Raw genomic sequence first — 16,259 nt, 5'->3', positions numbered from 1 at the left:
CAGGTGCTTGGCATAAGGCTTTCTTTAAGCCTTCAAAAGCTTGTGTATGTTCTGGAGTCCAAGGGAGGACAGTCGATGTCGCTGCCTCCTGTGTTGTCAACTGGATGAGTGGTTTTGCTAGAAATGCATATTGAGGGATCCACTGCCTACAGTATGAAGTGAGGCCTATAAAAGCCCGCACCTCCTTTTGTGTCTTGGGTGGTGGCATGTTAGCAATTAACTGGATGCGGTCGGGTGTAAGCTGCCTTCCCTCCTTGGACAGCGAGTGCCCAAGGTAAACAACTCGCTGGACACAGAATTGCAGCTTAGAAGGGGACACCTTGTGCCCCTTGTCAGCCAGAAATTTCAAAACCGTCAGTGACGGTGTCTCACATTCAGGTTCGCTTCGGGCGGTGATCAGCAGATCATCGACATATTGAAGCAAGGCAGTGTTAACTGGCATGTGGATACTGTCAAGTTCTCGTTTCAGTGCTTGGCTATAGATGCTGGGGCTTTCTGTAAATCCTTGAGGTGCGCGTGTGAATTTAAAGCTTCGACCATTTAAACTAAAACCGAACAAATATTGACTTTCCGGATCGATTGGGACACTAAAGAAAGCATTCTTGAGATCAATTACAGTGAAAAACGTTGCTTCTGAGTCAATAGCTGTGAGTAATGAAGAGATATCTGGGACCACAGGGTATTGTGGTACAATACATTTATTTAATTCGCGCAGATCAATAACTAATCGATATACTGGTGGTGCTTTTGGATCCGTTCTTTTAAGAATCGGAATTATCGGGGAATTGCATACATTGGAGTCAGTTTCAACAACCACTCCTTGTGCAATGAGCTCGTCAATGATTTGCAGTAAAGCCACTACAGCATCTGGTGGTAACTTGTATTGTCGCATTCGTGGTAGTACTATTCCTGTTTTCAGTGTAACTCGATATGGTGTAATGTTCATGCAACCAACATCATTGGGGCCTTGTGCCCATAAATGTGTAGGTAAATTCTGCAGTCGGTGATCCATGTCTCTGGACACGTAGTGACCTTTAAAGTCACGTAAAAATAGTCGTACTCCTTCCGGAGAACAACATATTATGGCTCCCAGAGCTTTCAATGTTTTTATGCCTAACAAGTTTTCTGGACATGATTTAGTAAGCAATAAATCTGTAGTACGTGTCAATGGACCGACTGTAAGTGGAAGAGGTTGTGTTACGTCATTAATTATAGGTTTTCCTGAGAATCCAAGGGAAATATTCTGTGAGCCTGAGAGGGGTGCCCCTGGAACTTCACTGCGTCTTATAGTTGTTCTGCTTGCCCCTGTATCAAGTAAAAACTTTCTGTCTTCCCCTAATAGTTCACTATGTACATAAGGTCCCTCTTGGTCTACAGGAACCTCAATAAGGGGTAAGCCAACTTCCCTCTCTAGGCTATCTCATGAGTATCGCTGATAATCGGGATAATCTGTCTGTGCATACTGATACATCTGTTGTGTCGTTGCTTGGGTTGCAGCAATAGGCTGCGCTTGTGGTGGTGCTACGATCTGTTGTGGAGCTGCCTGTTGCGGAGCTAGTTGTTGCGGAGCTAACCTAGGTTGTGCATTCTGAGGGATTTGTTGTTGATTCTGATCCTGTCTAGGTGGACGTGGTCTCTCATGCGTTCTACCTGTGGCAATATTATGTTTCAGGACTGGACAATCGTGTATATAATGACCTGGTTGTTTACAATAGTTGAATGTCCCTTTCGCAGGACCTGCGGAATCACCTTTTTGATGACTATCGGCTGGAACTGACTGTGCAACAAGCATTTTCATTTTTGTATCTTTCATACGTCTTTGTTCGTGTTCTTGTTCTTCTCCAATTCTATTGTGGTGCTATTGTAACATCTGTAACATCTGTGATGGGGTATTACCCTGCCAGGTACTTTCAAATTTCAATACTCTATTTTTGACTTGCAGCAGAGAATTTTCAACTAATTTTGTCACAAACAGATGTGGATATGACTCACTACTGGCTTTTATGCCACTATTTATACTAAAACATTTTTCAAATCGGGAATAGAAATCACTAGTGTCTTCATCTGGTTTTTGTTTACAGGCTGAGATTGCACCCCAGTCTTCCTTTTTCGTGGTTAATAAACGTGGCAGTACCTGTATTAGTAATCCTGCTAGTGCTGTAGTCTTTTCCCCAAGCCCTGCTCCTGCCTTTTCTTCGTTTGGCCTTTTCTTCGTTTTCTAATGCTGTCCAATCTATCTTTTGGTCTCCCACCTCCCATTCCTTTTCTTTGAGTTTTTCGTAAACACCGGCGGGTAATAGGACTTTTAATATTTTCATAATATCGGGGTAGGTATACTCTCCCATGAGTAACATGTCTTTTATCTCACGGTGGAAACCTGCTGGGTCCTTGTCATGGCTGGGTACTACTTTCTTCATTTCTAATAATTCCAATTTAGTTATAGGCGTGTACACAAACACGCGTGTAAAATTATCACCGGCACCTCTAATTGGGTGCACTTCGCGTAACGGGTTCTGTCTATCTATGTGATACATTTTTCTTCCCATGATGGGAACTGGAACGTGTTCTGGGCATACGAAATTTAAATAATGGTTTCGGGATTCTAGAATTTCCTTAATCAAATCAGTACCTGACCCTCTCCATATATTCGTGAGTAGTTCTGTCAATATGTCAGGTAAGGGTCCTGGATCGGAGTGTTGGCTTTTATATAATATAAGGAGGTGTTGAATCATGTATATACTAGCTAAACGCTGTTCATATGGGTCTAGATTCAGAAACGTGTGTGCAAGTACATCATCATTGTATTCGCCGGGACTGTCAGCCCATTGTACTGCTGACCTGGCTAATTCTTGTTCGTCCATGGAATCGAGCATGTGGTACCCCCTTCGATCTCGGAGTAATTTATCAGCGGCTTGGAATAGGTGTTCAGGGGATTTCGTATTTTGCATAGGGTTTGGAAAATGTCTATTATATTCTGGACGTATTGGACGTATCGGGTCATTAAAACCTCTGGTATTATTATGGGGTCTTCCTCTACCTACATAAGCTATCGTATCTAATTGCTCTGATTCTTGCTCCTCCTCTTCTTCTGATTCTACTCTGTCGGTTTCTCGTCTTTCTTTATGTATTCGTTCTACTTCCTTGCGGATCTTTCGACACATGGCGATAATACACGCCTGTCTATCATGTTTCTCTTCTGATATGTTCTGACCCCATTTGGCAAGTCTTTGCATGGTATCGTGATCTGCCCCAGGTCTGTCTTGATTCCTAATTACACAATTTATGAAAAAACGTAGTAGTTGTCTTTGGACATCCACTTTCTGGTATTCCATAGCTTCGTTAATACTTTCTGGACCTTGCCCTGTTTGGACAAAGCGATATATATTGTCTAGGTGTTCACCCATTCCTGGTATCGTCATTAAATATAATGTAGCTCGTCTTATACGTAGTGATGATATGAGCAATTTATCCTGTCTACCTGGTACTGGGTCGTATCTACAATCCACAAGCTGTTCTTTAAACATGTCGGATGTCGCTAGTTGGGGTGTACGTTGGAGTGCTAAATCTCTAAGGGTCTGTTTATTTCGCGGCGGTGTGGCAAACATGTCTGTCGTACCTCCTGTAGCACCTTCTGAAGTGCTAGGCACAAAAGGATTCGTTGGGCGTAGGATAGAGATTGTAGACGCGGGAAAAACTGTAGAAACGGACGGGATTTGCATAGGAGTTTGTTGCTGCGGGGGCACAGAAGGATGCTCTTGGTGTTGAACACCATCGGCAAGCGGTGTGGGTGGTATGGCATTAGCATACTCTGGAGCTGCGTCATCTAAATAGGAGGAAAGGAAAACGTCCTTTGCTGTTTTGGGATGTGTTTTGGGATGTGCTTTTATCGGGAGCAATGGAGGAGTTAAGTCTTTTGGTATTTCCGGAGTGGCCTTAGGTAACCCTTCGGCCAGAAGAGGATACATACCATTCATAAGAGCGTTTCTTTGTCTATCTACTTGTTCTGATTTTACTCGGGTACCTTCCTCAAGTAATAGATTTTCTCGGGTTTTATTTGAATTCTCTCTAGCTTTCTCTTCCTGTCTGAGTGCTTTTTCTGTACGTCTATATGATTCTTTACGCCATAATTCAATGGCATCTTTCTGTGACTGTCTGGCTTTCTTTTTCCATAATTCTTCTTCTACTCTCATGATGCAATCTGCATCCCAGGTCCCCGCTGCGGGCCATCTCTGACTCTCTGGTAATTCTTTGGTGTAGTCCACCCATAAATCAAGAAATAATACGGCATCTAGGCCATGCTTATGATACATAAAGTACCCTGGAGTGTCCCTAGGTGGGATGGGAACAGCTTCTTCGAGTACACCTTTTCTAGTTTTGATCTGTCTTAGTTTCGAAAAGAGCGGCATCTTTAGACCTTATTACTAGAACACACTTTATACAAGAAAACACAATAATGAACAGTCATTCACACCACAATATATAGAACGTATTTAAAACATTTAACACTTAACAGTTTTACGAACAATGATAACTAATAGAAAACTAGTTATTGACATAATACTGACACTAGATAATACTTATTTATACTTATTTATATGCAAAACATACTATATATACTGCTAAACAGTACAGATACACTGCTAAAACAGTGCAGACCGGATTTGTGTACCCAAACCCGTCTTGACCGGCACAGACTATGTGCACGTTAAATGCCTCCCCGGTAATGGTACTCACCGGGTAGCTCGGAACGGAAGGCCTCGGAACGGAACTGAAACTGGACCGGACTGGACTCGACTCGACTGGACTCGGAACTTCGGAACCTGGCGGGTCTCTGTATACCTCGGATCTTGCTCTCTCAGCTAGGCTCTGGTCGGGATACTTCGCACTTCTCACCGCCTCGTCTGGGTGTTGATCGCAGCCTCAGTCGTCCCCGCTTGGCCGGAGGGAGATACAGGAAATCCTGCAGGTACGCGTTTTTGTCCGTTCAGCTGTGGCAGGAGACCGGGCCTGCAACGCACCGCCGGCGCGTGAGATGAGAAAGTGTCCCTGTTCGGGCGCCAATTTCTGTGGTAAATATTTCGTTACCGGTACTATTTTTTATGCGGTAAAGTCTATTAAGAATAACTCAGTAAATATAAGAGGCAGAATCCGTGGTATTAGAGGTTTTAAAAGGCTTTATTCCTATACAAAGGAATACAATTCGAATTGTAGGCATTCTATTCCATCACCACGAAAGTTCAGGAAGGAAGGGCATACTTTATTGACAGATAAGCAGTTTTATAGAAAATACATTACAGTGAAACAGATGCAAGAGGCGTAACAGCTGATAATACAGATAAACTGTGCATACGTAGCTAATAGAGGCGTATACATGGGCGTAATTTAATAAACGTCATCATACATGATGTCACAAGTGGGTGGATCCGTAAGAGAATCCTGCAATGTCAGCAGAAATATTTGGCAGAGATGCGCGCGCAGCCGCATGACGTGTGATTGACGTGCAACTAGAGGGTGAAGGGGACTTGACATTTAGCTCTACATGTGGAGACAGAAGTCTGGGGTTATGTCAACCTAATCCCAAATCATATCTAATATCCTATGTTTAAATAACTGTTATCCAAAAAGAGAGGTCTCTTAGGATAGAATCTCATTCTATACTGACTATACTGACTGTTAGTGCGTGTACAAGCGTCTAAGTGTCTACACTAGATGCGAGGGGGTAGGAATATTCCATGGTAACAGGGCTATGAATTACTTGCATGAGGACAGCCAGGCCTGGCCCTTTGCGCGGTAGCTGGAGGAATGTTTACCTAAACTACTAGACAGGAATGCATCGGATGAGGAGCGGAGGAGATAATCTCGAAGGTGAAATACAGTTTTTGGCAGGCGACAGGCTGGATCAGGCACCGTTAGCCGCGCAGGGAGTAGGACAAAGTTCATGGACACAGATGCAGGCTCAGACTGGAGCTTTCAGAGGCAGAAGGCAGGAAAAGGCTTGATGACAGAATTCGGGCCTACTCGCCTGAATCTGTAAAATGTGGAAAGTGAACCACATAAAGTCGTTGGCCTTTCATACTTAGGAATGGAATATCTGACCCATTCATGGTGGATCTAAAAGAGGACATGTTGACGGTGGACGCACATATATTTGCGTCTTCAAAACTGGAGCAGGAGGGAACATACATGTACTTATAGCATGTACATGGAGCCGTTGGGGTCTACGATAGGGGACATAACTGATCACAAAATTCATATTTCCTCAGTAGGTGAGACTTTGTATGGTTTACAGTAAACCCTAAGTCAGGGAGTAGTTGGATTGTGGTGCGAGTGTGATGTACACACTGATGGTATGACTTGGCTTTTAAGTATTGGAAGACGTGGATGTGCTGTCTTCTTAGGTAAGCTGCAACTACCGCCAGACACTTTGTGAATACCATGGGTGCTGTGGTGACTCTGAATGGGAGGACCTTGAATTGGTAATGCTGACCGTCCACTACATACCGGAGCTATTTTCTGTGAGAGGTGTGAATGGGAATATGAAAGTAGGTGTCCTTGAGATCTAGAGTGGCAAGGAAATCGCCTTGTGAGAGAAGAGGAAGGACCTGTTGAAGCATGACCATGTGAAAATGGTCTGAGTGTATGTACAGGTTTAAGGGTCTGAGTTCTAGGATAGGTCTTAGAGAGCCATCCTTCTTCAGAATGAGGAAGTACAGGGAGTAAACCCCTATTTTTTGCTGTTGCAGGGGGACTTGGTTCTATTGCATACTTGTGTAGGAGGGAGGTTATCTCCTGCTTTAGGATTGATAAATGTTCCGATGACATTGGGCGCTGTCTGGGTGGTAAGTTTGGGGGTAGAAGTGAGTTCTAGACAGTAACCCGATTGAACGATTTGTCTCACCCACTTGTCTGTGGTGATGTTGTTCCAGACAGGTAGGAAATGCAGTAATCTTCCCCTGACCGGAGTGGAATGGTCTGGGGGTAGTGGAGGGAAGTCATCGGGTAGGGGTGGTGGCAGAGCGGGTATTACTTGTCTTGCCTCTACCCTTGTTGTTATTGCCTCTGTACCCTCCTCTTAGATAACCTCTGGTGAATGTGGTCTGGGTGGAAGTTTTATAGGACGTGGAGGGATTGTCAGAGGAGTAGCCTCTTGAGGAGCCCCTGTAAGAGGAGTGAGAAAAGGAACGTCTGGGAGCTCGCAATTGCAAAGCTCCCATTGATTTAGCCGTCTATCTTTTTTCATCTTTGAGAGATGAATCCACGGCAGGCCCAAATAGATGCTCCTGGTCAAATGGCTGGTTAAGAATGGCAGTCTGTACCTCAGGTTTAAAACCTGAAATGCGTAGTCGTGCATGCCTACGCAGGAGGACACTTGTGTTGAAGGCTCTGGAGGCGGTGTCTGCCAGGTCTAGTGCGCAATGAATGGCGGTGTTTGTGATGATCTTACCCTCCTGTATGAAGTCGTTGGCCTTAGTTTTGTATTCATCAGGGAGGTGTTGCAATAGGGACTCTAACTCACCATAGTGTGCTCTATTGTATCTGGCTAACAAAGTTTGAGTATTGTCGATGCGCCATATATTAGCCACTTGCGATGACGTAAGTTTACCAAAGGCGTCTAAGAGTTTTGACTCCTTGTTGGGAGGTGGAGCGTCACCTGAGGTTTGCGAGTTAGCCCTTTTTCTGGCATTGGATACCACTAAGGAGTCCAAGGGTATCTGGCCTTTAATGTAAATAGGGTCTGCTGGGGCAGCTTTATATTTTTTCTCTATCCAGGGGTTTATAACCCTGGTCCTAACAGGATCTTTGAAGACCTCAGGTGCATGTTTGATGACCCATTTTAACATAGGGAGGACGGAGGTGGACTTTTGTGAAGAATCAAAAGTGTCCATTAAGAAATCCTCTTCCACAGGGTCTGTATGTAAGGCAACTCCGTGGTATTGTGCAGCTCTGTGAACGAGCTGGGTGAAACCTATGGTATCCTCCTGAGGGGAAGGTCTAGAGAGGTAGATGTCGTCCTGTGGTAAGTTAGGGACATCTGGCGTGTTGTAATCGACCAGGGGTCTGGGGTATAAGGTGGACTAGTGTCCCCTAGTGGTTCGTCGTCCGCCCCCTCCCCTGTGTCAGCGGTATCATGGTCCACTGGTGGAGGAGATGGTGTAGGAGAGTGGTGTGGTGGGGGAGGTGGAAGAGGAGGTGGAGAAGGGACTCAGAGGTGATGTCGCAATGTCTCTTTTCTTAGGTGCTGGAGCTGGTGGAGAGGTGTGTCCAGTGGTCTCTTTTTAGAACTGAGAGTCAGTTGGCCGGTCTTTGAGAAGAGTTTTTTGGGTGGGATCTGGTTTAGAAAGCTCTTCTGTTGGGAGGCTGATGCTTCAGCACCGTTTTTTTCGGTTCTGAAGGCTTACGTGGCACCTATTCTGGAGTAGACTTGTGCTCCTTAGTCTTTGAAGCGCAAGCTTTTTTAGTCTCTGCAGGAGTTTGCGGAACCAATTGTTTTTTCGGTTCCAATGATTTTTTGGTTCTGATGGTTTTTTAGGTTCCGAAGGTTGAGAATGTGAAGACTTCGAAATTGGAGATGCGCGACGACTAGGGATCGCGATCAAGACAATACCAGACAAAGGGTGAGGATTGCAAGTCGAAAGTTGGATAGGTAACGGCACCGAACTGGAGCGCGATAAACACATCCGAGCCCGATGGTGGAAAAAAACAATCTGAAGATGGAGCCGATGTCCATGCGCACTATGATCCAAAGGAGTCGTCACTCATCTCGTGACTTCCAGAGACTGTTCCAAGACAAAAACAAGTGCAAACATCTGGGCCAACACCAGATGGCGATCTATGCATAGTGTGTGATCTGCAGCTCATATGCCTCGAACACCAAGTTAGAGAATCAAGGTACTACATGCTCTGGCCACATTGATGAAAGAGTTCATTTCAAATGCAGACAAAATATACAATTCTGTTTCTCATGTTCAGACTCACAACTTGTTGGACACTGCCAATAAAACACATGTACATATTGGGCAAGAAAAGGAGAAACGTCACTGCTCCTCCAGATGTGCTGCATCAAATTCCAGGAACGGTCTCTTCAATGCTATGTTGAGTCTTGCGGTGAACCTTAATCTCACACTATTTGACTGACAGCATGAGTAGCACGGTGTAAAGTTGTGAATTAATGAAAAGGTGAGGAGGTTTCCTTTTCCTAGCTCTATGGATGCTTTCACTCAGAGTAACTTAGTGACAGAGTATCCATTCCACAACATGATTAAGTACGCTTTTAGAATAAGTTTGAAAGGGCGCCTCGAGCTGCGACTGCACAATGGGAAAGGCTCAGACAAAATCCACCCGAAAATCTTTAGCTATAAGTTGAGAAAAAGTGACTATGCATCAGAAGTAGGTCAAAGTATTAAAATGATTTAATGATGCATTTTAATGGAGCTGTATCACAAGCTGGAATTAGCTAAGTGTTGTGGATAAGGCAGGCATTTGTAAAGTATAGACAAAAACTTGTGAAGTTCCTGCTGAGAGCACCACACTTAGAAACAATTCTATTTAGAATGGATCTCCTGGTTGTTGAGTACGCTTTGGATAGCCCACACACACATACAAGTGAAATGATGAAGTGCAGACTTTCAAGTGAAGTGAGGCTTGGTCATGGTGCAGAAATTGCCCTTCTCCTGTGGAAAGAAGGTCTGAGTGGCTGCAGAGAGTTGTGATTTGGAAGACAGGTGTGATAGATACATCTAACAGTATTGCCTTAGTGAAGCCAGGGCTAATAGGATGATTCTTCTTTGTTCTCTTGGTCTTGCTGAAAATGCTGCATATTGGAGGGGGGGGGGCGCCTTGTAGGCACTTGATCCATACCAACTCGCTGAAAAATGTCCCAGGTTGAAGGTTTCTGCTTGCAATGAACGTGCTTTATAAAGAGCCAGTGTCTGTTCTCCCCAGCACTGGAGACTTTCTGAATTGGGAGTGTGCTCCTATGGGTGACAGTGTCAGGCCATCTTGTGATCCGGCAAGTGCTCAGCCGAGGGAACATGTCTGTCTATGAGGAACATGAAGGTAGTAGTGTTGGATATCCTCCCCTCTGCTAAAAAGTTTTAAATCGGAGGGAGAAAACTATGGAGTCCCAGGCAGGTCACTCCAAGTTCCAGTAAACTGTGGTGCAAAGGATTGCCGTTAGCCACCTACAGAGCTCTAGTTAACTCCTGAAAGAATGCTTCCATGGAAGTTTTGAATGCCATAATTAACTGTGGTGCTGGTCCATGGAACGGCAGACCCACTTTGATGTTGGATATCTGTTGCTATCAATGTTGCACATGCTTCAAAACACAGCATCTTCCCAGAATCCCGATGCCATTGAGCGTCAAATACTTTCTGGACAGGGCACATGCATGGTCGGCAAAAGTCTAAGCAGGATAAAAGAGGAAAAGAGTATTATTAGAGACTGGTACAAAGAGACCATGCAGTTTGTTCTCCTTTGGAAGTCTTCCACTGTGGCTCTTCCTTGACATATGATTCTTGAATGGGAAGGCACAGGTAATGTGTGTTGAATAGCATGCCAGAGAATAGTAATAGAGTGGTCGGAGTTAGAGCATTAGTCTTGATTTAAGACCTAGTCAGTTGAACAGGTAAAGTTGTGGAAGTCTGCAAACTGCCCCATGAATGGTGGCCAAACAAGGTATTTCATGGGAGCAGAAGATGTTTAAATATTAAGACGTGAAAGTGTATCATACGGTCAAGGAAGTTTGTGACTGTAACCTACGGGCAGCACTCCAGTCACTGAGGATCACATTAAAATTCTTGCGCACACTGCACCGCCCCCTAATGGCAAGAGTTGCAGCGATAATAATGTGTTGCTGCCCAGAGTTCATTTCTTTGCGACACTACCAATGTGGGTACCCAAGTCCTGGTTTAGAGGCATGCAGAGTGAACTGATCTGGGATGAGGAATGCCAGAATATCTTGTTTAGTCTCCTGCAGAGACCCATGTTGGGAGGGAATGATGGACCTCTCTTGGAACTTTCACTGGGTGGGAAGATGGCTGTGGTGCAAAGCCCAAAATTGCTGGCAGTAGCATTTCGAATCTGGAATAGGATAGTTAAGAAAACAATAGGTCTGTATGTGTCCCAGCTCTGCCATTAGTAGGATTACCAATGCTGAGAGGTGGGTACTTCATGTCCTGGACAATGGAGACTTGGGTGGGGATACTCGCTGTGTGGAGGAGAGAGGAGAGAGGGGAGAGGGGAGAGGGGAGAGGGGAGAGGGGAGAGGGGAGAGGGGAGAGGGGAGAGGGGAGAGGGGAGAGGGGAGAGGGGAGAGGGGAGAGGGGAGAGGGGAGAGGGGAGAGGGGAGAGGGGAGAGGGGAGAGGGGAGAGGGGAGAGGGGAGAGGAGAGAGGAGAGAGGAGAGAGGGAGAGAGGGAGAGAAGGAGAGAAGGAGAGAAGGAGAGAGATAGAGATAGATAGACAAATTCTGGACCTACACTTACCTAATGGACAAGGACCATCCGCCACAATCCAATTTGTAACCTATTGGGCGCTAACTGGTGCAATATGCGCAACAAGGAAGACTGGACTAGCAGAACCCCCCGAAACACAACACCCTACAGATACTAACTTTCAGGGTGGAACACAAACTAACCTCATGGCTATACAAAGTTTTGCTCTCTATGCTCATGACACCCATGGATCAAGCTAGAACAACCTGGGAGGAAGCCCTAGACAAATGCCTGACAAAGAATGGAGCACCTTGTTACAGTACACCAGTCGGGTATCTAGGAACACATGACTCAAACACAACTTAACGATCTCCACACTACATATACCTGACCCCACACAAACTGAATGTCATAGCAAGTATAAAGATAAAGCGTGTCCAAGATGAGGAGAGAAGATGCCAATTTGTTGCATATGGTGTGGAGCTGCCCGACAAGAGTTGATTTTGAGGGCCAAGATCACCCTAGAATTAGAGCACATAACAGGATGCACACACATAGGAGAATTACCAAGGTGTATGTCAGTACTAATCCCACGACCCAAAAAGCAGACACTAGATTCGAAGACCTGGAGCTCATAGTGGCCAAGATGACAATTGCGATGCACTGGAAAATGGCAGAGGATCCCACATAGCAGGTGGGGGTTGGGATTTATAAAATGGACAATTGCTAAACAATCCTCTCTGCAACACTAGGAGAGCAGAAGATTGTAAGGTACACATTAGATGATGATTGGGCGCACCTACTAGACACGCTCAGTGAGAGGGAAGGGGATGCAGAGACCCTGTTCCTCTGATATGAATGGTGCACTGGGATACTAACAGACACCGAATACGCATGTGGGTAATGATACACAACAAATATGAAGAAAACCTACATAGCAGTGGAAGGGGAGAGTATGCACATAGTACAAACACTAAATGAATGCTGGATAGCATTGCTCAGTGTAATAGGTTTGTTTTTAAATGGTTATCAAAACTACTGGATACCATTGATGGAGGAGGATTTCGTGAAAGAAACCTGCTCAATTGAACACCCCTGTAATACGTACTAACAGTAAGTAGTCTTAAATTGACTAATGTGCACAATTACACTACACGTGGGAAGTTTGATTTGCAAAATGCATGAATTAATCAGAATTAATGCATAAATAACCGGAAATGTAATAATATTGTGTTTAGAAAGAATTAAGGTTCGCATGGCAAGGCCGCAAATGTATGTTGTAAAAAGCATGGCGTGTGTTGCTTTATCCTAACAAATAATGCAGCTTTCCTGCTTATGCTATGCTAGGCTAACCGTTAATATGAAGTAGAGTTAAGGTGGGTGGTAAACAGTGAAAATGCATCATCACATCATTAATAAATGTCTGTTTTCATTTCTTTTAGTATTGGACGAGTACTCTACCTTTAAAAGTTAGCCTAACCAAGGGCGGGTGGAATTAGGAGCGAGCAGGAACCATGTGACCACGTGACTGAACTGCTGTGCAAAGCTAAAAAGGCTTGACCTGGTGAGGTACAGAACATTGAAAAGCAGCCAACGCCAGTGTCATCGTGGGAACGGAACCTGTAGTTGTTGAATTTATTAAAATGTACAATGAATTGTTGCATGTGTACTCATGAGAGAGAAGGGGTATTGATGACTATGTGAACAAAATGTTTAGAACAATGGTGTAGTCAAAAGAATATCATTTGATAGTGGTGTGACATCACACCCCTAGAACTCAACCAATCCTTTAGGTAGGTATTGTGAATTTAGCAACTATTGTGGGACAGACATGACTTTTAGGGTATAAGAATAGGTGCTTTAGGGGTGTGGTTTAGGAGAGAGGTCACTTATGCTGAAGGTGTCGGAGTGAGGGATGCGTCGCTGTTAGTCGGTTTGCGGAGAGGCCTAGCTGTTCCTGTCCTGTCCTTGTCTGGTTCCTCACTCTTTGATCCTGGACTCTAGGTTCAGGGGTCCCCCACTGCCACCTATGCCTGGGTGGTGGTTTTTCCCTTACAGATATTTTGGGTTTGTATTTGATCTAACTTCGCATTGCAGAAATTATTTTGCAGTCGAATTCTAGTCTTTGAACCTTTTGTCTCTTCACCTATCCCCTCCGAATTGTTGGTTTTAAAATCGATATATTTTACTTGCTTCTAATGTCTCTTCATCTATCCGTCTCTCTGCAGCGTATATTTGAAAAGATAGATCCGTTGTTGCTATGATTAGATTGTTGCTCTCTCTCTCATGAGGTTACCAGTATTTGAATTTATGAAAGTGATTGCTATGAGCATTTATTATTACTAGATAAAATTACTAAATCTCACTGAGTCTCTGTGGTTATTTTAACCAGTTATTGATTCATGTTTTTCTGAGAAGTACCATTGCCATCAACTCTTAAACTAATTAGATGAAGTCGATTATTAATTTTTACAATACGCAAAAGTACAGGATGTTTAAATGTTGTGCCATAATAGGTTTAAGTCCTACAACTTCATCTATTGGCATTATGCCTGTGTCTAGGCGTAACGGGACCAAAGGGGTACTACGGGGCAAGCTAAATAATGGTCTTGGATATTGGTTCTCCACCTGTAATAATTTTAGCGTGTTTAGGTGGCCCCATAATTCTGCACCATACAATGCTCCACCCCTTGCCTGGGCCCTATAGATTTCCACAGCTGAGCTAACATTTCTTTTGCTGGAATTGTTAAAAACCTTCATAATCCCTCCTGAGGTTTGTGCTAGTTTTAATGTAGATTTTGTAAGATGTGCCCCCCAATCCATAGTCTCAGTAATTGTAAGTCCCAGATACACAAAAGATGACACCCTTTCGAGCGGTTTCCCATTTAGGCATGGATTGGGACGTGTGCTTTTTGGGCAATTAAATGCCATAAATTTTGTTTTCTGAAGATTTATTTCTAAGCCACGATCCCTACAAAACTCTTCGAATTTATCCAAAACCTTTTGTATCCCCATGGCTGATTTAGCAACCAAAAGGGTGTCGTCGGCAAACATCATAGCCGAAATTCTGCGAGTGCTATGAGCATTATTACTAGATAAAATTACTAAATCTCACCGAGTCTCTGTGGTTATTTTAACCAGTTATTGATTCATGTTTTTCTGAGAAGTACCATTGCCATCAACTCTTAAACTAATTAGATGAAGTCGATTATTAATTTTTACAATACGCAAAAGTACAGGATGTTTAAATGTTGTGCCTGAGTAATAAGAGTAAATAGAAGTAAAGTTAACAAACTAGACCCCTGCACATCAGGGATTTGGGTGAATGTGTATGGGCCAAAGTATGAGATGTTTTTGAATATTTATCCTGGACCAATTTATTGGGTTCACGCTGGATTACCAGAATATGCATAAAATGACCTGTACATGACTGTATAATGAACAGGCTGAGCCCACCTGCCTAATTTATAAGAACCAATAACAAATGTGTAATCTTTATGTTGGTCTGAAGAAAACGGACCATCAGCAGCTGTATAACTGGAAAAAGTTATAAAATTCAATAAAAAACACTTTCAGGAAGGCGGAAATGCTACACATAAATATATAATTTTTGTTACATCATTCTGAAACAATATTTACTGTACAACTATTCTGTTAATTTAGTTTCAAAGAACACACTCACCATAATGCAATTTGACAATAAAGGGATGATTGACTTCCACCAAAATATCACGCTCCATTTTTGTTCTAACTCGATCACGAACTGTGAAAAATAAATAAATTAAAACCACACTAGCAAAAAAATGATAAATTGAATATTTAGCTTTCCTACTAAATTTAAGTGAATAAGTGGGTAGTCGGTACTGCAGAAAGCGCCATTATGAGTAAACAAAGCAACCACTGCATTCAATATGTAGCAAACCTCCAATGAACTGACTGCAGGGACTATTTGATGGCAACTGAGACACAGGAAGTATATTATAGCAGGTGCAAATCCTGCAAGAAAAGGAAATGCAGTTCAGCATGCTATAGAGGAGACTCATCCAAATGTGCATTAGCATGCCTCACCTATAAAATACCAGCTGTAGATACTGGTTGCTCTGTGTGTGTAGGATATTAGTTTGAACCATTAGTGAAGTAACACAAATAAATTACTCTACACGTACACAAAGACATTTTAACGAACAAGTTACTTACCTTCGGTAACGATATCTGTAAGAGACATTAGTTATGGATTCTTCACCTTCGAATTACCCCAAGGCGTCAGACTGGATCCGGAGAATTTGATATCAGCATTCCCCCTGTTCGTCGTTAGGTGGCGTCAGTCGACTCCGCGTTAGTCGTTGGCATCATAATCGCCGGAATGATATCGCGGTATCTACTTAGAAGCCTCTCCTGCGCGCGGACGTCAGTTCTTCACATGATATTCCACGCCAAAAGCACAGAGCCATGCAAGACACTGACAACTGGTGCACAAAAACTAGGGCCCTGAAAGGGAGTCCCTTACCCTAGAAGTCAGTTCGCAGAACAGGGAGGATGGTTGGGGCGCGGAGGAATCCATAACTAATATACGTCTCTTAAAGAAATATAGTTACCGAAGGAAGTAGCTTGTTTATCTGAAAGAGCCTATTAGTTATGGATTCCTCACCTTAAAATAGATACCCCAGCAATACCAACCCAGGAGGTAGGTCTGTGAACTAAGTTCACACCAGAAAGTCCTAGAGAACTGAACGGCCAAAGAAGCACTCTCTCCGGACTTGGCTGTCCAGGCAGTTATGTTTGGTAAAGGTGTGCAATGAAGCCCACGTGGCTGCCTGGCACGTCATG

General features: G+C 43.7%; 1 protein-coding gene across 2 annotated transcripts in view; it reads right to left on the bottom strand.

Moving 5' to 3' along the window:
- Nucleotides 1-16,259, bottom strand: part of RPS6KA3 (ribosomal protein S6 kinase A3) — a 690,637-nt gene that overhangs the window by 470,851 nt on the left and 203,527 nt on the right. For both annotated transcript variants that reach the window (XM_085622203.1, XM_085622204.1), the window contains exon 5: nucleotides 15,115-15,195. In XM_085622203.1, coding sequence (XP_085478329.1) covers nucleotides 15,115-15,195 — 81 coding nt within the window. The remainder of the gene's footprint in view (nucleotides 1-15,114; nucleotides 15,196-16,259) is intronic.

This window comes from Triturus cristatus, chromosome 8, assembly GCF_964204655.1.
Source record: "Triturus cristatus chromosome 8, aTriCri1.1, whole genome shotgun sequence".
NCBI classification, from domain to species: domain Eukaryota; kingdom Metazoa; phylum Chordata; class Amphibia; order Caudata; family Salamandridae; genus Triturus; species Triturus cristatus.
The sequence above is the reverse complement of the archived record's forward strand: the minus strand, read 5'-3'. Positions and strand labels throughout refer to the sequence as shown.